This window comes from Talpa occidentalis, unplaced genomic scaffold (assembly GCF_014898055.3).
Source record: "Talpa occidentalis isolate TD23 unplaced genomic scaffold, MPIMG_talOcc4v2.1, whole genome shotgun sequence".
In the NCBI taxonomy this organism is placed as follows: Eukaryota; Metazoa; Chordata; class Mammalia; order Eulipotyphla; family Talpidae; genus Talpa; species Talpa occidentalis.
Genome location: NW_026555331.1, coordinates 149,251,101 through 149,272,715, shown reverse-complemented (window position 1 = coordinate 149,272,715; position 21,615 = coordinate 149,251,101). Strand labels below are relative to the sequence as shown.

At 43.1% G+C, this 21,615-nt stretch overlaps 1 protein-coding gene across 4 annotated transcripts in view; it reads left to right on the top strand.

The window, feature by feature from the left end:
* TPK1 (thiamin pyrophosphokinase 1) overlaps positions 1-21,615 on the top strand; it is a 240,503-nt gene that overhangs the window by 29,387 nt on the left and 189,501 nt on the right. Inside the window, exon 3 of one of the 4 annotated variants that reach the window (XM_037515134.2) lies at positions 16,451-16,522. In XM_037515134.2, the coding sequence (XP_037371031.1) occupies positions 16,451-16,522 (72 nt within the window). Of the gene's footprint in view, positions 1-16,450; positions 16,523-19,962; positions 19,975-21,615 lie in introns of those variants that run through there. The other 3 variants (XM_037515150.1, XM_037515142.2, XM_054692747.1) reach the window with 3 other exon arrangements.

Sequence of the window (21,615 nt, the reverse complement as noted above, 5' to 3'; positions counted from 1 at the left end):
GTCAACCCGGGCATTGTTGGGCCACCTCTGGTCAGGCACAGAGCACAGAGGCTTTGGTGCGAAAATCTGCCTTCCCACCCCGCCAGTCAGTAATTTAGCTGGCTTTTCAAGTCTTCGTTTTTCTTTGGCAAAATGGAAAAAGTAGTAAGATCCTCCTGTCATTTGTAGGGAGTAAATGAAATAGTACGCGTACAGTATTTTAAATTGTAATAGTTACTGAGCATCTCCTCTGCCAGGCACTAGTGATACATCAGTGAATAAAAGCAAAATATCATATCCTCTTTGAACTTCTATCATGGGGGGAGAATCTCTGTACTTGATACATAGTAAGTGTTCTGGAAAGTTACCTCCTTGTCTAAGAGGGTATTGGTATTGTATGCCACTGCGTGTGTAACTCTGTATGTTGCTGTATAATGCAATAATAGAGCCTCATTATTCTCTTTGGGCTGACAATACTTAGGGAAGTGAGATTCTAATTATCTCCTCACACACCCCTATGTATGGCTCCTGCCTCATCAGTGCTCAAAGGAAGGAACTGCCAAGAGTTTCAGGTGCAGGTGACAGCTTGCTGTGTTGGCACTTATTCTTCAGATGCTAATGGGATAAAATCTTTAGCTTTTATCCTTGGGAGCAGATTTAACCTGTCGCCTTGGGCTTCATTCATATCTTACTCACAAGTTCCCTCTAGCTTGTTTGAGAAGTCTAATTTTAGAAGCTCTACCTGCTGAATCATAATGTTGAAGAACATGAGTTGATTAGCAAAAGTAATGTTAAGAACAAGGTCTTTTTCATTTTAGTCTAAGGAAGACATTCATGGCTTTACAGCTATCTGGAACACCTTGACACTGCTCTAAGCAGCAGGACTAATAATAGCCATATCGGGGAACGTGGACTGGTCCAGCCCTTATGGAAAGCAGCGTGGAGAGTCCTTGAACTATTAAAAATAGATGTACCTGAAGTTGCTCTTTGAGGCGCTCACCCCAGCTTGTCCTCTCTTCCCCACTCACATAGCTCCTCAGTCTGGGTATCCTGTGGCCACATAACCTTTCTTTTTCGACTTGGCACTTACCATTGTCCAACATTCCAGGTATTTTTCATATTTATCTTGTGCATTTTCTGTCCTATGAGGAGTGTGGCTCCATTCATTAGGATTTTTGTTGCTTTATCCCCAATGCCTAAACAGTTCCAGGCATGTGGAAGGTGTCTAGTACTACTTGGTGAATTAATAAACTTGTAATGACATTTGAGGTTATTTTCCTTGTAAGATATATGAGAGAAAGAAGTTGAATTATGTAGTGTTGTGTCCATGATAAATTGCTTCTTCCCTCAGATCACAGATAGTTCTACTTTAAAAGTTACATCACTGATTAGATAAAACAGTGAAAGATTCCAGATATATTGTAAAAATTAGTCACCAGGATTAAGTGTCACATCCGAATGAAGTCAGTGGTGATTTTCTTTGCAAGTAAGCAAAAACAAACGAACAGTTTGGTGTGTTGTGTTTTTTTTTTTTCCCCTTCCCCTTTGCTGCTTACTACTTTCCTTTTTTGGAACATTTCCACATTTCCTTTGGGACTATATGTGAGTAGGAATTTGTTAAATTGGTGCCAAAACATGTTCCATGTCAAATATCGTATACTGCAGTTAGATCATCCACATTTTTTATTCTATTAGAATTTTAAAATTAAAATGATTATTAAAATTTTATTTATATATTTGGGAGCTATGCTTTATGTAGTAAGGTTACCAGAAATAATAGGGATTCAGGCTAGTAGTGTTTTTCAAGAGCAGTGGTACCTAGAGAGAATCTCCAGCTGATGGCTAAACAGTAGGATATTAACTTTAAATTGACCATGATGGGGGTATTTCCAGCACAGAATTTGGCAAATGCTAGGAATCAGTGATTCTCCAACTTTTATATCTGGACCAGTGGCTCACAGAGTGTGCTTGCTAATGTTTATCAACCTGGATATCTCTTTGGTATTCCCCTATATCCCGATGTGCTTTCTTGCAGCAGTGAAGATATAATCGGGCCAGGGATGTGCGTCCGGCACACTGAGCACATCCTGCATTCGTGTACTGGCAGCGGGCAGGGTGGGAGAGAGCCCCTGCTGTGTGGTCTCTGATTGCTCCCTCCCTCTGGGACACGTCAGCCCAGATGCTTGTGGGCAGAGGAGTGGGGAGATGCAGTTCAGATGGAAACTTCCCGGCATTTGCAACTCCAGTATAAGTGGTCATTGATTATTAACTGGCTTATAAGTCTTTGGAGTGTGTCTTCCCCATTTTGAGAACCACTGCCTGACCTTATAATGACTGTCACAGAAATTAATAGAATTCAGGCGGTAGCTGATTTAGACCTGCATTGTTATATGTGTTTCACTGGGTGTATATGTGTGTATATTTCATTAAGTGAAAGACACCAGTATTGAGTTGGTCATAGTTTGGTCTCTAAAAAACGTTCTAAGATTGTGTCTGTTCATGCAGGATATGGTCACAGCAGAGCAATTTTGTTCGACATAGAAAGTCTCAGAGATTGGGAAGAGTCTGAAAGTATGATGGTTGTGTTTTGAGCATGCTGTATATTTCGTTTTGGGTGTAACCATTTTAGTGAAGCAGGAAGAAGCATAATGAATGCTTTTCAAGTTCATGTAAGAGACCTTATTTCATGACTTTCTTGTGCCAGGTTCTAGGCTCAATTTTAAAGACAGATGTGATGAGCAAATTTTCCTACATGTCCAACATGCATAAACTTTTGTTGAACGAGAAGTAATTAACTATTAGCAGAAGGAATTAAATACCTTGAGTTTGCAGGGGAGAATGACTACAGGGAGAAAGGTAGGGGGAAAAAAGGGGTAAAGTCTTTTCTCTAGGTTTTAAAATGTGAGTAGCAGAAAACAGTGTTTGTTGAGTGTTTACTCTGTGTTAGTCACTTTATATATATCTTATCTCATTGACTCATTATTCTTATTATTAAATATTTTTGTGAGATCTTACATAAATTTCTCAGCTATCTCAAAATCATACTGCCAGTAAGTGACAGCTGGGATTTGAGGTAGGTCTGTGTGCTCCCAAAGCCCATGTTCTGATTCCCTGTACTCTTTAGAAGGGCCTTCAAGGCAGAGTGAAAACTACAGAGCTGTGAAAAGATGAATGTACCCTTCAAGGTCATTGAGTGATGACCCAGTCTAGACTAACGGAGAGCAGAACCTGAGTGCAGCTGAGCAGGTAACCTGTACCTGACACAGCCCCAGCCAACCCCGGATGGCCCTGCGATCATGGACTTACTGGGTTGTGTTAGTGCCCACGGTGTGCCAGGGGTTTTGCTTGACGCTAGAGGTTCAGAAAGCAGCACATGGCCTTGCCTTGGAAACCTGAGTCTAATAGTGATGCTGGTCTTTTCATTTAGGATTTCTTGCTTGGCACGTTTGCCTAGATAGCCCTTTAATCAATCTTTAGATAAAGTTCTTTGTTTTTGAATTTGTAGTCAATAACTTCATCTGACTATAATTATATTTACATGTTCACATACATAGTATGTGCAGTGTTTTCTTAACTGTTCTTGGACTATTTGTAATGTGTGGTGAGGAGGCAGGAATCCATATGATTATCTTCATTTATCTTCTAATTAGGAGTCCACTTCATTTCCCTCTCGATGTACTCTGCTGTGCTGTGCAGGTGGCTTCTAATTTTAGTGTTGTAGCTATGGACTTGGGCATGCTGAAAAAGTTCTCTACAAAAAGTTTTATGAACAAATACTAAATGAGTTTAGGAATAAGGGAAAGTGCAGGTGGCCTTTTAAACAGTGACAAGGTGCTCCCCCTCCTAAGTTGCTCCCCATTCGACAGGACAGAAGCAGCATTTTGAGGTCTGCCTCAGCCCAACTGCAGTTTTTTAATCTGATCTAATTTGCTGTTTTCACAAGTTCCCCTCCTAAACTTTTAAAAAAGGCGTCGTGGAGGCTTAATTTAATAAACATTTATAGGATGTAAGGGCAAATAACAGGAAATGTTAAGATTTCCCTTTCCCCTTTTCATTCTCTTTTTTCCTCAGGTAATTGGTTCTAATAGCTACACCTTCTTCTGTGCTCACTCTGGTAACTACTGATGAAGAGAAATGTTCTCCGTGAGAGAAGAATGGAAATACTAATAGAATTGGGAATTGGGGCATGGACGGATTCTTAAATGTAACCCTGATTTATAAAAATCTTACCTTAAGCATTGAAGAATAAATGTTTTCTGAGTTCTCTACGTCATATTTCATGTGCAAGGAAAAAAACCATACATTTTGTTCTTCGAAGTAGAGTGAGTTCCTGTTCCCTTTGCCGTCCTGAAAATTCTGTTGGAAATTGCTTTCTTTAAGAATGTTTATTTCCACTCAATCTAAAGAGCACAGATTATTTGATAATTCTGGACAAATGCTAGATAGTTTTCCACAAGTTATCTGCTTGACTGAAGCCCAAATCATTTATTATCTTAGTGATTCTTTTTAGTGCTGAAAGGTCCTTGACCATCATCTTTTTTGGGGGTGTCACGATCCGTGGGGAGGTTCTTTCCATCAGCTAAACTCTTTTCTTTGATTTTTTTTCCTCTTGATAATCACAGGGTACTGAATTCATAAGATAACAAAGATAAACAAGTTACATGCTGGTTGCTTCTCCTTCTGCCCCTGTTGCTTCATTACAGTTTTGCCCTAAAATCACCATTTCGTACTGATGTTGGTGTGCCTACATAAATATTATTCATGACTAGGCCATGTAATTTGCTGTGATTAAAATCCTTTTTCTTCAAAACCAATATGTGTTTTCATTAAAAATTTTTTAAACACAGGGGGCCTCCCCTGGTGGCGCAGGCAGTCGAGTGCCGCACTGTGAAGTTGTCCTCAGCCTCTGCAGCACAGGTTCGATCCCAGCTGGCCAGCGACAGTCCCACATGGCATGGCCGACCTCTCCTGCCTCACCTGCTGCTCCCCTCAGCAGTGTACTTTGTCAGTCTGTCTGTTCTGTTCCCTGCTCTGTCTCTAGTGAATCCTCTCACCCTCCCGCGCATCTGTCCTGTACCCCGGTTCTTGTGTAAATGAATAAATAAATCTTTAAAAATTTTTTTTAACACAAATATCTGTCCATTTGCTCCTAGCTTTTCCTCTCATTTTTATCTTGAGGTTTGTCCATGTTGGGTAATACAGAGCTTTGCTATTGTGTGGGATATGACTTCATACTGTGTGAGTGTGTTATTTCCAGTCTTTATCTATTAGAAACAAAACCTTTAAACATCTTGCATTCAGATCATCTTGTATCTGTGTAGCCTTTCTGTGAAAGCAAAAAATAAATAAATAAATGGCACTGCCGGAGCCGTGTGACCCTTTTGTGTGACCCTTCTATGCACTTCCTACACCTGGATCTGACTTGGGACCACTCAGGTGTGTGCTCTGAGTCAGGTGCTCCCCTGTGGCTCAGGGTGGGTCACTCGCTGTTGCCAGAGCATTGTTGTGCACTGATGCATGTCACCACCCAAATTCGCAGAGCCCAGAGGGGGACATGTCCTTTTGTGGATCGACCTCTCAATTAGGTGAACTGTGTGTGTGGGCACAGCTGGCTTCTGGCACATAATCCTTCTGAATTCAAATCTATATTCTTCCTTTAAAAAAGTGGGTAAAGGGCTCTCCCTGGCGGCACAAGGGCTTAAGACGCAACCTATGAAGGTGTCCGCAGCCACTGCAGCACGAGTTCGGTCCCCGGCCAGGGAGCTACCCACATGACGCGGCAGACCTCTCCTGACTCCCTGTTGCTCCCCTCAGCAGTGGATTTCAGTCAGTCTGCCTGTTCTGTTCCCCACTCTGTCTCTGGTGAATCCTCTCACACACTGCATCTCTGGCCTGTACCCCAGCTCTTGTATGCATAAATAAATAAATCTTTAAAAAAAAGAATTAAAAAGAAGTGGGAAAAGGATATTTTAGGTAGAAAGACTTCAGGCATGTGGTGGTGTGCTGCCGAGCCATGTCAAATGAAGAAGACAGTGGGAAGTGTGGAGGAAACTCTGGAGCTCCAGGTCCATGTCCATGGTTTTCTCCAGACCAGCTGCACACATACCTCAGAGAACACGAGTATGTGCAACTCGTGTTCTCTCAGCTTGCTTTGGACATAGCTTGCTTTGGACATAGCTCAATTATAATACTGGTTTCTCTTAAGTCAGAGTCTTGTTCAAGGAATATTAAAAAGAGGAAGCTAAGGCTCCATGTGACTTAGTGGTATTTTTACTGGGGAAGCCAGCAAAGCTTTATAGCCCACCATTCCCAAAACAGTTCTCACCTGTCCTGACACACCCAGCAGGTGTTAAAAAGGGAGTAATTGATAATGGGTTGACTGTCTGTTGATTGGTGAGAGGGATCCGATGCTATGTGAGGTGGTGAGAATTGGATCAGGGTGGTGGGAGTTGCTTGAGAATAAAAGGTAGGCCCTGTGTTTGTTTTAGAAGCACGTCCCAAACTTACATGAAGTCTGCCTTCGGAAAGTTTTGACTTTTCCAGTGTCAGCACTATTGTGGACCCCACTGTCAACCCATCAAAACTGATGTGAGGGACTATAATTTCCTAGTGCTTTATGATGAACCCTTAGGGCTATGACATTACAGCTAGGGTTTGCTAGGCAGTGATTGATTTTCTTGATTGACAGGAAACACAGTTTATTGAGGCCCAGGTCAGTGGAGCACAGGACCGTTGATGGGGCAGCTCTGAGCTTTGTCAGCGACTTGGGAGTTGTTAGTGCCACAGGACAAAGGACTCAGCTTCCGGCATTGGGCTCCAGTGAGAATGTGTTCATTGGGAGCAAGAATGTGGCTAAACTTTGCAAGAGCAAAGAAAGACAATTCTTCTTGTGGTAGCCACCTTCTTTCATGTCCAGAAAGACTCAAAACTTTTTAAAAGCTAACCTCTCCACCCCAGCCCCCTACTCCTTACACAGTAGAAATTTACTGTTTTTAGTTGTTATACAAAATCTTTTTCTCAACTGACAGGCATTTCTAGCATAGCTGCATTCTTGTGGGAATTGATTGGGGCATTTGGTGCTAAGAGGCATAGTTTTTGTCATGTCAGAGTTGACAGACCATTGCAGGGGTATCATGTGGGGTGATGGTCTTAGGTGGAAAGGGATTGAAACCCTTAACCTGAAAGGTTAAATGACAACACCTAATATGTGCCTGGATCTGATGGGTTCAACGGCATACTGCATGGATTTCTTTCTTCCCTAAGGAGCTACTAAATGTAAACATCCACATTTAGCTAGAAAGACCTCTCTGTTCTCCAAGAAAATACTGCCAACCTCTCTATGCAGTTGCACTTCTGTGGACCATCTTGCTTCTTCAGATTTTTCTTGAGTTATAATGATCCACATCACATTTAACTGTTTGAAGGCAAGGTGATTGGTTTTTACTGCTGTGTTTTCTAGTATCCCAATCAGAATATTTTGTCTCAGAGTCATACTCAGGCTCCAGGACCTAGAAAGGGTCTTTGTGTTTTACAAAGTTGTTATTTCATTCTGTGAGAAACGTATTGGGCACTGAACCATTTGTCTGCAGATTGCGGGGGTGACTTGAATATTAGAGAATGTGGCTGGAATCAATTTATTGTAGATGGACAGAAAGAGTTGGTAGAGCTACTTAATATTTATCAAGTTTTGTGTGGCGTTGCTGTAATTACTGGACCTAAGAGTTTATGTTCTTGTGTAGGAAGAAAACTTTAGAAAAAAGAATGGATGAACAAATGGGTGATGCAGTTACCAGGAAAATCAGGAAAATGGTGCAGGGTGGGAATGTCCTATTTTAAGTACTTTAAAGGCTAGGAAGTTCTGTGCTCATTACGTTTAAACAGAAGGATTAGTTTGGGGGAGAGAGAGAGACCCACTTAGTATGTGACTATGCTCAGTAACAGTATAAAAGGTTGAATTATGCTTGGTATATTTGAGGAGCAACTAGAAGCCTGTGTGTGCGTGTGTGTGTGTGGACCAATCACCTTGCCTTCAAACAGTTAAATGTGATGTGGATCATTATAACTCAAGAAAAATCTGAAGAAGCAAGATGTTGTGTGTGTGAGAGAGAGAGAGAAAGAGAGAGAGAGGGAGAAAGAGAGAAGTGTTAGGGGATAGAACGGATAGAACCCCCTTACCTTGTGGGACCTTGTAGCAGGTGCTTTATTGGGGATTTGGCTTTTACTGTAAAGGGAGGCCAGTGGAGGGTCTTGAACAGGAGTGCCTTGGTCCGACTATAGCAAGAATCCTCTGACCACTATGTGGACAACAGAGTATAGTGGAGGCAACTGTGGAAGCTGGGAGGCCATATTATCAAATCTAGAGGTGAACAATGTTCCTGTGAAAAAGATGACTGTGGTGAAGGTGGTACTAGCTTGGGCAAGACCGGAGGGACAGGTTTGGAACCAGAGGGTAGTCAGGAATTGGGTGGTGGGCCTGGTCAAGTTTGAGGTGTCTGTTGCGTATCCATCCATGTGGGGCTGTTGAATGGGGAGAATCTCAGGTTGGACACATGAAAACGGGAGACACCACTGTAGGTGGTATTTGAAGCCAGGGAGCATTGCTTAGGGAGTCAAATGGGCTGAGAAAAGAAAAGGCCTCAGTGTTGACATCTAGAGCTCACCTGCATATCCAAACTGGGGATGTTCAGCATTCACCCAGTAAACATCCACAGAGTGCTCTCCCTGAGGATGAGGAATAAGCAGCAAGAGAGACAAAGCAGGAGTGACCAGTTGGGGGAGGAGAAGCACTAGAGAGTGGTTTCTAATCCAGGGAAGTAGGTGTTTGAAGAAGGAAGGAAGCAAGAAGGAAAACCTCCAAGATGTGTCAGCCAAGATGAGAATCGAGATTCAGCCATTGGATTTTGCAATAGGAGATCACCCATGACCCTGACAGTAGTTACTTCCAGGAGGTGGCAGCATGAAAACCTCCTTGAAGTGAGTTTTGCTGAAGACCACTGGGTGGAAGCTGGCGGTGATGGGCTAGGGTGGCACCTAGCATGTCCTGAGAACTAGGAAGGGGCACACTTTATCACTGGAGAGGTGCAGCGGGGTCTATTCAAGGGTCACTCATGGCTGGGATGTCAGGGGTTAGGGGAGATTTCTGCAGAAATTATCTGTGTCTGATTTCTGTTTTTCTCTGAAGCAATTTGTTATATACGACTTACCAATTCTTAGTCTATGGGTAATTCGATTATTTTAATAGACTTTGGTATGGAATATTTGTTCAGAGCTTTTTAATAGTTCTGCTTTGTCCACATGCAATTTATTTCCTCAAAAAACCAATCGACTTGACAGTTTTGATTTCCCTGTGTACACTTAAAAAAAAATCCTGCTCTTAAATATAGAAGTTTGTGCAATACAAAAATGAAATTCAGTGCCCTGGAGTTTCCATTGTTTAATTGAAATGCTTTTAAGGATGAGAGGTTCATAATAATGATCTTTGGACCTCTGACAAAATAGCTGTAATATATATGACTGGCATGTGTTTTGACTGATACTGATTTTTATCTGCGTTCCAGTATATTTTTTTAAAGAAGATCATAAATGTTTGATAACTAGATAATGAATTTCAGTAATTTTTTTCCTACTGTAAGTTGTTTTATTTCAAAGTATTTTTTCTATAGTACAGGCTGTTATTCCTTTTTTGACCTCATACCATATCGTTAAAAAAAAAGCCAGATATAAATGTTTATTTATAAAAAAAACACACAGAATTATTTTGTGCTAAATATAATTTCCCAGAAAACAGCAATTAAAGAACAGTGAAATAAAAGGGAAATGAACAGTATTTTAAAATAATGTCGCTGTTTACCATGACCTTCTGTTACCACAGGCTGACATCTCAAGGTGCTTACCAGAGGTTTCCACTTGGTTTCCCATTAGGCTCTTATTGGGGCTCTTAGAAAATCAAGATGCCCGGCCTGCTGCGAACATGTGGAGTCAGAATCTATAGGGAAGGAGGCTGGCCTTTTAAACACCAGTTCCTGTTCTGATGTACTTAGCGAAGTGGACGTGGAGACCCAGCGGTCCACCGTTAAGGGTAGCTAGCTTTTCTAATCTCTTCCCCCTCGCCCCGCACTGAGTTCTTGTCAGGGCTGGTTAGAATGTTCTGAGTGTACTTAAAACTTGTCAGGAGCTTGTTCTAGGAGGTACAAGTGATCATTTCATGTGATTGTGCTTTGGCAGAATTTGAATTATCTTCAATATGTGTTGAAGAATATTTTGAAACTTCTCTGCCATTTAGTGACGATCAGTTTATGTGAAAATCTGTAATTTTACTTTGCTGCTCACAACTCAACTGCAAGTCACCCCAACAGGCTGAAGAAGTGAGCGTGGATGCACTGGGGTGCTGCTGTGTTGCGCTCACACCTCTTCCGAAGGACCCTCCCCCAGTCCCAGATAAGCTGGGCCTCTACTCTAGGGTAGGGGGATAATGAGGTGGGGGATGGGGAGGCTGCTTATCTGCATATCAAGAGGCATTGATTCTTTTTTTTATTTATACAAACACCTGGGTACTGTCAGAAGCCCGGGAGGGTGAGAGGATTCACCAGAGCCAGAGCGGGGAGCAGAGCAGGCAGAAGGACCGAAGTACACTGCTGAGGGGAGCAGCGGGCGGCAGGAGAGGTCCACGCGCCATGGCCATGTGGGACCCTCGCCTGGCAGTCAGGGATCAAACTGGTGCTGCAGAGACTGCGGGCAGCTTCGCAACCCAGCGCTCAACCGCTGCGCCACCAGGGCAGGCCCGAGGCATTGATTCTTAATTGCCTTCTTTTAACAACAACAAAATTATCCCTGAATTGCTTAACAGATTTCTGAGATCATTGAGTTAAAAATGTGAACAGGGTCCACCTCTGTGCATAATCCAAATAATGTTCATTTTCAGAGTCTTGACCAGGTGTCCTCGGTGGACTGTATTTGAAGCCCTGAGATTGGAGGGCATTGCTTAGGGAGTTGTATAGAATGAAATAAAAAGAAAGAGATTGAAATAGAAATAAAATGATATTGGTTCCTTTGAAATTCACTGTCCTGGTGTCCTTGTTTTACTTTCTTAATTAAAAGAAAATCTTGATATAACTCTGGTTTACCAAGGTGGAATATTAGCTTTGCCTCCTGGTATGGTGTTTTTTTTTTTTTTTTTTGTCTTTATACTTGGAATCTAGACTTTGGGGCTCTGTCTAATGACAATTTTGTTCCATGGAGAAATTGCTGGAAATTGCTTTATGGAATAGTTTTCAGCTCTGTTTTTCCCTTGCCCCAGGACCTTAAAAATATTAATAGAGTTTGTTAAAAAAAAAAAGCAGCTTTATATTTATTGAGAACGTTACCATATGCCCCCCTCCCTCCATGTGCAGTTCCCCATATTAACATCTCCCATTAGTATGGCACATTTATTATTAATGAACCAATATCAATATATTTGTATTAGTTTATTATTAGTTCCATAGCTTATGCAGACTTTTTTTTTTTTTTGTAACTTAATGGACCTTTTTTGTTTAGTTCACTCAAGTAACAGTTAATTGTTTGTCTGCTTAGGATCCTGTGGGCTATTGCAGTGTCTGACTCTGCATTTTTAATGGCCTTGGCAGTTTTGAGGGTGTTAACTACACATATTGTCACATGCGCCTCTTGGAGTTTGTCTGGTCATTTTCTCCTGGTTCCACTGGGGCTGTGGGCTTGGGAAGATGACACAGAGGTAGTTGTTTTGACCACATCACATCAAGGGTGCATCCTGTCAACATGATTTATGACTATCAACATGGACTATATAACCTGGCTGCAGTCACGTTTGTCAGGTTTCTCCACTGGGAAGACTTCTTCCTGCACAGGGTCGCGCACAGGGTACATTACTGGGGACAGGCGAGCTGTGCTTCCCCCTACTTTATTAATGCAATCATTATATCAGAACTAACTCGTTAACATCTATTTCGATACTTTGGGTTGTAGTTCAGCACTGCTTTTATTTCTGTTTTCTTGTTCAAGCTGGTCCAGTCTGGCCACTGGGCTCTTGGGGTTGGCTCCTTGCCCTGCACACACTGCTGTCAGCGTGGTTGTGTTGGTTTGGGGGAGCACTTCCTTTCTTTCTTGCACTATCTGAGGCCCAGCATTATCTGTGTATCCCCTCCCTCAGTCATAGTGTCAGCCATTTCTCCAAAGAAAAGTGAATCTTCAGATTTTTTTTTTTTTAATACAGGAGAGACGGACACACAGTGACATGAAAGTGGGAAGCCCCTCCTACTTCGCTCCACCCCACAGCTGGCTGCTTTGAACTGTTCCCTGACCTTCAGAGGCCTGTTTCCCTTCTCAGCTCAGGCTCAGGATTTGGCTCTATTTTTCCCCCTCATTTTTATGTCATAACTTGGTTAACTGTATGTCATACAGGATACCCCAGCACCTTGGAGCGCTTGGCCTTGACACTTGTGTGACCAGGGATTTTCCATCTTCTGTAATTAAAGCCCTTTTGAGAAAGTAGTTCAAGGATTTTGACAACACAGGAAAGCCTGAGACTAGGCTGTATATTTCTTTGTTCTTTAAAGTGGAATGCATCCTCCATTTCTATAGATAATGAAAACGTTCTGTGACTATTTCATTTGAAGTTCTGCCATCTGTTCCTGCATTTCTCCGAGATTGCCTTGAGATACTGCACCCAAGCATTTGTAGCCTTTGTGGCGTAATGAAGGACTTCATCGCCTTTTTCTTAAACCATTTTACATCTCCTAGGAATAGCATCAGTGTGACAGCTTGAGAGAGATTATTAATTTCCTTACTTCTACGGTTGCCTACTCTTTTTTCTAAATTCCTAGACAGTTTGAGCCAGAGGCATCACCTGATGGTTCAGTGTCTGCGAGTGTGGAGTTTGATGTGATGAGAAGTCTGCTTGGAGATACTCCCCTAAGCTACTGATGGACACTGGGCAGATCTAGCTGCTGCCTTTTCTATAGCCTGCTACTGCCTGGTCATCGAGAGAGCTTTAGTACAAAGTATGTCCCGAGTGATCTTCCTGTAGTTACAACTGCAGACGAGACTAGGTTAGAAGAGGAAAGACCTGTTGCCCGAGTAACTTCATGTATAGAACCAGCTCAATGTAAATGCCATCTACAGAAATAGCTGAAGTTGTTCATTCATGATGATTTGATAGTGCCACTAGTAAATTTTATCTGTGCCATGCGTTCTCATTCTGCTCATTCTTTTTAAAAATGCTTTCCTAGATACTACCTTAATGAGAGTGTTGGTTTAGAGGAGCAGTAAGGTGGATAATACGCTTTTTTGCCCTTATCAGATTGCTCTGTGAACTACAAACGTTCTGAGTTCACATATTGAAGAAGCAGTGATGGAAAGCAGTTGCGTTCAGTCATTTAAACACGCACGCAGTGTCGCTGAATGCCTGCTCAGCAGTGCTTTCCCTCGTCAAGGGTAAAAGGATATTGCTGCACCCAAGTGATGAGCTCCTTGCTCTTAACATGTGCCAGACTGTGCCTTGTTACACAGATGCTCCACCCATGTTGACAGAACGAATGCCTTCAAGTTTTCTCCCCCGCATCGATGCTCGCCTGTTCTTTCAGGTCGTCTCCAGTCTGCAGGTCGCCTTCACCTTAGCCCATCCTGGACCATGCTCACTGCATTCACTGAAATTCAGTTTCTCTCTGTATGACACAGAAGCCCAAAATAGAAGTTTATTTTGGTTCTCACATAAAAGAAGCCTGGAGGCCGGCCATGGAGGTGGCATGGAGCTTACGTGAGGTTATCAGGGACCGCAGCTCCCGCAGGCTATTACCGTTGTTCTTAAGACCCAAGGTGGCTGCCGGGATTTCACACAGTGAACCCATCAATCCTTGCTGCAGATGGCAGGATAGCAGAAAAGGAGCAGAAAAGCCCTCCTCCACTTGAAAGTCTCTCTAGAAGTTGTGTACAAAGCTCCTCTCTCATCTCCTCAGCCTTATCTCCTCATCACTCATCTCTGCCTCCAGCTAGCTGCAGAGTCTGGACCATGTCTTTTTGCACCTGCACAGGAATGTATCTGTAAAAGAGAAACCAGGAAGCAGAATAAAGCAAAAACAAAAATAAAACAAAACAAGCAAAGCCCCTGGATTCTGTTGTTACAGAAGGAAAAAAAAAAAAATAGCGTGTGGCAGTCTCCAGTTCTGCCTCAGTCATTTGCTCTGATGCTGCCCAGAGGAGGGTCTTCAGCACCCTCATCCTCCTGAGAGCAGTTTGCCAGCTTCCCAGCTCTCATGCACTTACAGTCTCTGCCTGTCCACTTCCCCTCCCCAGAAATGGTGGGAAAAGTCCTTAAACCGCAGACAGATCTGCTGTCCTATACCTGTTAGTTAACCCCCCTGAAACTTTGTCTTCAGAATTGTGAATTGTCAGCCCCTGGAATTCTTTTCTTACAGCAGCAGTTTTAACTATTTGCATATCCTGTGCTAATTCCATATTTGCTTTTGCTTATATGTTTAATAAATAAATAAAGCATGCTCTACCTCCACCTTAGTTTTGTGTACCTCTGTGATACGGCTCCAAGAGCCTCAATCTCACATCTGTTTTTACCAGCAGGATGTAAGCCTGGGGAGGGGGAGACCCCAATTCTCTTGTTCAGTTCTGTCACTAGCGAGCTGCTTGTTCCAAGTGCTCTATAAATACCTGTTCAGTGAGGGAATGGGTAGTTACCCTTCTTTCTCCGACTTTCCTCCTTAAAATGAGTTTACAGATTTAAAATACTTTCTCTTGACTTTGCTCCTTCCCCTTTCCTCACAGCCCACTTAACTGTTCTTCAGATAGGGCGTCTCTCCTCATGTTTTAAGTCTCCTCCTTGGACTCCATGGACCATCCTCCATGAATTTTCAGATTTTTCTTTGATATTCTCCTGTGCCCTCCCCTCCTCCCCCACTGGCCTCATTGTTTAGTCTCCTGGATGTTCCTCTCACATGCTGCGATACTGACAGCACATTCTTGGGCATGCCCTCTTAGATCTCTCACCTTGCTGCCTTTCCTTTAGCTTCTTTCAGCTCTGTGACAACTTTGCCTTCATCTGCGTTCTTTTCTCTGCCCTTTCTGAGCGATATCTCAGTGAGCACCTGCTTCCTCGCTGCTTCAGCAATGACTTCATAAAAAGGATTCCCAAATAGGCACAACTCGCCTTCTCTCCTCCTTTCTGCATCCCTCAAAGACTGCCAGGGTGCCTCAACTTGAATTCCTTTGGTGTCTTCAACAGGATATGTCAGGGCTGTGAGGTGACCGAGTGTCCAGTGAATGAGGTCTTTGCTCTGAAACTTTCTATCCTAGTGACCCTGGAAGCAAAGGCTGGTGGCTTCCTGAGCGGGGTCTTCCTTGTGTGAATTGCCCTTGTATTCTGTTCAACTTCTTTTTCCTGTTAAGATCAGGGTGAAAAATCTGCACTTCACAAAGATTTCTAGGATGACGTGAGACCTTATTGACTTTCTAGAATTTGAACCCCTGCCGCACACTTACATCTGCTACCTGGCACATCATACACTTGGACTGTATTGTGTGGTGGAATAAATTGACTTTATTGTAAATGTCTTACCTTAGGGAGACCCTGTAATCTTACTCTTCTTTGTAGTCTAGCACCTGTATATAATCGGCAGTTAATAATGTTTGCTGTGGGTAATGGCATCCTCTTTTCATTTTCTTATCTTGTTCCATTTCTAATGTTGAGATTACTTGAGAAAACAAACAAACAAACAATTAATTCTTATCACCAAACAAACATTTCTTTTCCACAAATGAAATGGAGTGCTTGGGCTGAGCTGAAGGACAGATTTTCAACAGTCTGATAGCATTTCTCTTTGCACTATTTAAAGTGCCTTATAAACACCTTCAAATTATTGTTGAAGAAGTAACTCGTCTAGTCTCTGTCTTTCCTAGTTGTTTGAGTGTCATTTAAAGACCCAGAACAAGAGTCATGGGAAGAGCTAGTCATGTTTTGCACTGGAGAGTTCAAGCTGCGGTAGGGACTAAAGGAGAGAAAGAATCAGAGAGACAATGTGGAGAGAACCAAGTGAAGTTAAAAACACAAGACCACAGACCCACACCCCAGGGTAGCTGAGGGCAGGAGGAGAAGGGCTAGGCCGCGTGGAAGGGTCGTTGTGTCCAGCGGTGCATGTCTTGTAAGGATAAGGAGCCATGTCAAGAGCTTATCTGCCTCCCAGCCCCTATAAAAAGCAGCTTACCCAATTGTTTTTCTGTCAAAAAATAGCCATTCTCATAAATCCCTGAGTAACATAGTAATGCGTAGGCACATTGAATACAGGAGATCCAGTTAATCTGTAGTGTCGTTTAAAATAAAGGAGTAAGAAATCAGCTTTGATTGAGGTTACACTTTGGGCAGGCCTGGTAGAACATGATTCTAGATTCCAGTGACAGGAAGAGACTCCGTTCACTCATTTATGTTGTTTTACATTTCTTTTTTCCATAGGAAATTTGAAATACTGCCTTGTGATTCTGAATCAGCCTTTGGACAAATGTTTTCGTCATCTTTGGAGCAAAGGTAATCGGTGTTTATATTTCTGTGCGTTCTTACTCTGTGGGGCACTACATAACACGGCTATGAAATATTCTGGAAACTAGCTGTAATGCTAAAATGTGGAATTCATGATCCCATGGTTTAACTTCTGAGTTATCAGAAGAACTGCTTGTTGTTGCCCCTTCTTCAGTTTATGTCTGTGGTTTCGCATGGAGCCTCACGGACAGGATCACGGTGTAGTTTTTCTCCACTGCATCTCCATACGATCGTGCAGATGGCAGTTTGGCGTCCCCAACAAGCATTTGTTCCAGTGTAATTTTTTTTTTTTTTTGTGGGACCCTCGCTGGAGGCCGGGGAACGAACCGGCGCTGCAGAGGCTGCGGGGTAGCCCAGTGCTCAACCACTGCGCCACTAGGGGAGGCCCTCCAGGGTAATTGTTCTGGCACTATTGATGGCTGAAAGTGTCCCCACAGCCTCACTTGTCCCAGCACACAGTAATAAGATATCTGCAGAGTCATGAAATTGCAAAATTAAAAAAGAGGATGTGTTAACTAGTATATTAAAATCTCTAGAGATGCTGCAAAGTAAAGTTCAAAGTAAGAGTGTTTCTCAGAATTAATACTTCTCTGAGATTTTTATGTAAGAAACAGACTTATTTTCTTTGAATTTTGTAGGATCAACTCTAGGCTAGAAAATAATATTAAGTATCCGTTGCTGTTTTTAACCGCTGGTCTTCCTCTCTGAAAGCTTGAGTTTTTTTTTCAAAGTAGGGAATACTTTTATTAATCATCAGTGTAGGTTTTAGAACAGATTATCAAAAGATAAGCAAAAGGACTTGATTCTTGATATATTGATGCCTCTTCTGGATCATCTGTTGTCCCAGAACTTTGTAGCATTCTCAATTGTAAGGTTTTGTTTCTTAGACTGCAGACCTATTCTGTTAATAAGGTCATATCTGTGGCTAGACGTAGTTGTAATATGACAGAAATGAAATCTCTGCAGATGATTTTGTATAAAGAACTAATGAAGTCATCTTTAAGTTGGTCATCTTATAATTTCACAGTATAATTGTAGTAGCCTTTTCCTCAAAGTTGGAAAACTATTTAACCGTTAACTTTTCTTTCATAGCGCATACTGCTTGCTTACTTGTAATTAGGTGGTTATTTGGGTACCGTTAGGCCAGAAGGTCTATTTTGTCACTTTAGCTTTGGTGCCTAGTGCTGTGTCAGGCACATAGTTGCTTAGTAATTACGATACATGAAAGAGTGAATTTAAGGTAGTTTTTATTGCTAATAAATATCAAAGTAAATTGAGTAGGTACTTCCCTTTTGTCTGAATATATTATCTCAGGTTTTACCATATTGATAGCTGAGTGGGTGAGCAACAGTTTCACTGCAGACATGAGAAATAGAAGAGTCATTGATAGGAACTGTTGGATGCCTTAGCTAATGAACAGTACATCCTAGGAAGTTTCTTATTTGGGGAGTTATGGTTCTCATTTTGCACTGTGTGTGAAATGTAGATTTTTGAGCTGACCAGAGTTCTTTATTTTATTAGTTTTTCTGAAGTGAATTGGATTTTTAATAAATCTTATGCCCAACACACCAACAAATCATTTGATATATATGAAAGGATGGAAATTTGGTCGGTTTGTGTATACGGAGTGAGCTAAAGGCATCTAAAGGATTGTGTGCACAGAAATGATACGATTCTCATTTCTTTTTTTTTATAATAAATTTTATTTTTATATTCCCCATACAATTGCAACCCCCCCATTCTGACCCCAATCCCTCCCCTCCTGCCCCCCACCCCCCAAAAAGTGTCTCTGGTTCATAGTTTTTTGTTGATTTTGATTTTTCTAAGATGACTTTCCTTCTGGTTTCTGATACTTAAGTTCTTTCATGTATACTTCTAGGGTAATTCTTGGCTTTGAAGAGCCATTCACCAATCTCAGTGACCAATGTGTAATGTTACAATGCAGTGCTACTTCAATTAAACAAAAGCAGATCTGTTAGTAAATACAAAGGAAAGGTGGAACTAGGGGGTTGCGAGTGTCAAGACAGAAGCTGTGATTTTGTTTGTGGTGTTGGTTTATGTTATTTTTCTAAGTAAAGGCAATAAATAGAGAAACTTTGAACTTGAGTTCCTGGTTTTAACAAAGGAGAGATGCCTAAAAGAAGGTTAAGTTTTTTTACATTAAGTTCTTTAAGTTCTGCATTTGGGATTTGCACTTGGGATTTCAGCAAGGAAATAGTGCCTGGGGCTGCTCACATGCCTGGCATTCTCTGTACCTTCTACTCTGGGGGTGTGAAGATTGGTGGAGAGCAGAAATCCAGGGATGCAAGCTAATAGACCACAATGCAGGAGAGTGTGGAGGCTGCTATGGAGTCTTCTTGGGGCACAGAGGAAAGTCCCAACCCTTTGGGCGCTTCTTGGGTTGGACGAGTTATCCAAACAGCATCAGCTGGGCTAGAAAAGGATAAGTGGTTTAGTAATACTCATGGGGGAGCTACAGGGACGATGCCAGTCCTGTCGCGGGTAGGGAGGGAGGGGCGTGGACCTGGCATTGAGGGACCCGAGGTGTGGGGTGGGGTGACTGCATCCCTGCACATGATGCAGAGAGGAAATGACTTCCTCCTTCCTCTGAGTAAAGATGAGATTCTCAGACAGGGAGGACACGTTTTAAGATAAACCAACTGTACAAGGTCCCCACCGCCAACTCTGTTCTTCAGGGTCACACAAGGGGGATCAGTGATTGCTTCTTCAATCAGGAAAAGGTCAGGAGCCAGGATGCGGCAGCCTCTTCTTCCATTAGAGAAGACTGCGTGCTCAGGCGGGGACTGCAGTCTCCTTGGTGTGAAGGGCTCGTCTCTGAAATACTCTGTAGGTTAGAGTGGGGTGTCTGAGATTCTGGGGGTGTCTGATCCAGGGACCTTCAGCCTCATGCAAAATCGACAATTTATTCTTTATGTTATGAAATTGAACTTAACTTACTAAAGAGGAAAATCAAGGGAGATTAAAATGATAGGAATTTTATAAATGCATTTTCCCTCTAAAAACTCATGAAGTTTTGGTGATTTTCTTGGTTAGTGTTGGTGTTTTGCACACCTGTGTGCTCAGGGGAGAGGGGCTCAGTCTCGGGGTGGGTGGTTGAAAGACATACAGTTGTTCCTGGACAGCTCGGTGATGTCAGAGGCGACTGGCACTTGTGAGCGGATGTTGTCCTCAGATTTCTTCACTTTTTCCCCTCTGAGACTGACCTTCTCTTGCATTAAATGCCCTTCTCAGTCTGAAATAAGTGGTGGGTAAAAGAAATAGAGGTGTCTGTGTTTGAAGCATTCTGATGATTTCTTGTTATGGGTCAGTTAGTCTCAACTTGGGGTCACCATGGTTACCAGGGGCCTCAGAGACAGCGGGAGAGATTTCTGAGATCTGTAAATTAAAAGACTGAGGCCTAACAGACAGCTTCACTGAGGGTAAGGCCGTGTAGCTAGAGTGTGGACCAGGTTTTCGGAGTGTGACTCACGGGTTGTCCCCCCTTCAGCATGTGCCCAGCCTCCCCTGGCTCTTCCCACGGCCACAGGACAGCGGTGACAGCTTTGCTTGATGGCCAGGTGCTGAGGGTGCCACATCCTTGTCTATGAGGAGACACTTTCCTCTCATAAACAGCTTTTGTCCTTCCCTTGGTTTCTCTCTTGCAGTTCTCTAGATGGACCTCGAGGCCCCAGCAGGGGGTGAGATCATTTCAGATGAGGCTGCTGTAGTAAGATATGAATCAGGTGGCTCCTGCAGCTTTAAGGGATGCCCAGGAGGCGACGTGTTACCCAGGTCTTTGGTTTTATGATATCAGTGTTTTCCCTCCTGTTACATTTATCATTGTGGCAATCGTTGAGTCCTGCGTCCCTTCAGGCAGGAAGCAGAGGTGGTCGCTGGCAGGACGGGGGACTCAGGAGCCTGGGTGTGGGCGCGTCAGGGCCCTGGGCCATGGTCCCTAGATGGGATTTGCTCCATCCTGCTTCTTAGCCCCTGAGATTTTTAATTGATTAGCTCATGTCTATTTGCTCTTTTTAATGGACCAACTTTTTAAAAACAATTTACTGGAACTGCAGTTTTGAACGCAATCATGACGTGGCCCTCTGACTATACTTGGGCTAGTGAGGAACATGCCTCAGATTTCAGTTTCATCGGCAGTAGAGACATCGGCAGTACATGCACCAGCACATCTTGGCTGCAGAGCTTGTCGTGCTGACCCTTTCCTTCACAGGTGATGAGGCCCAGGACCTGCAGCGCCTCTTGGCCTGGTTGCTGGAAGTCAGGCTCATGCTGTTGCCCAGGTTCGGTGCAGCCTGTGTCCAGACAGCTGGCTCTCATTTAAGTGAGAGAGATTAGAGCCCTGCCATTTTTTTTTTTTTTTAAGATTTATTTATTTATACAAGCACTGGGTACAGTCAGAAGCGCGGGAGGGTGAGAGAATTCGCCAGAGCGGAGAGCAGAACAGGAAGAATGACGAAGTCCACTGCTGAGGGGAGCAGCGGGTGGCAGGAGAGTTCTGCGCACCATGTGGGACCCTCAACAGCGGCCAGGGATCGAACCAGCGCTGCAGAGGCTGTGCGGGCAGCTTTGCAACCCAGCACTCAACCGCTGCACCACCAGGGGAGGCCCGGCCCTACCATTTTAAGCGCACACTGGCTTATTGATTGGTATGCTTTAACATGCTTGCTGTCCATGCAGTCTTAATTCTGTTGTCTATTTGTGTACATCAGCCCTGTTAGAGAAATTCCTGGGGGAATTTTTGGATGATGTCCTTAGGGCTGTTCCCCCATGGTGAGGGCTGTTTCTGAGGTTGACTCTGGATGGGCTAGTCCGTTTTGAATAGATCCTGTGTCTAATTCAGTGTTCTCCCTGGCCTGGCCTCCCATCTCCAGCCCGGCCTGTTATTTAATGATTGACACAATAGAACTGCCAGTTGCTCTTTTCCCCCGTGTTTTGGCTAAAAGACATTTCACTTGTTCATCTTGCAAACTCTCACTCATCCTTTAAGGTCCAACTCAAATACCACGTCTTTGGAGGAAAACGTACTCAGCTCGCCCAGTGAAAGGAGATTTTTCTCTAGTTAT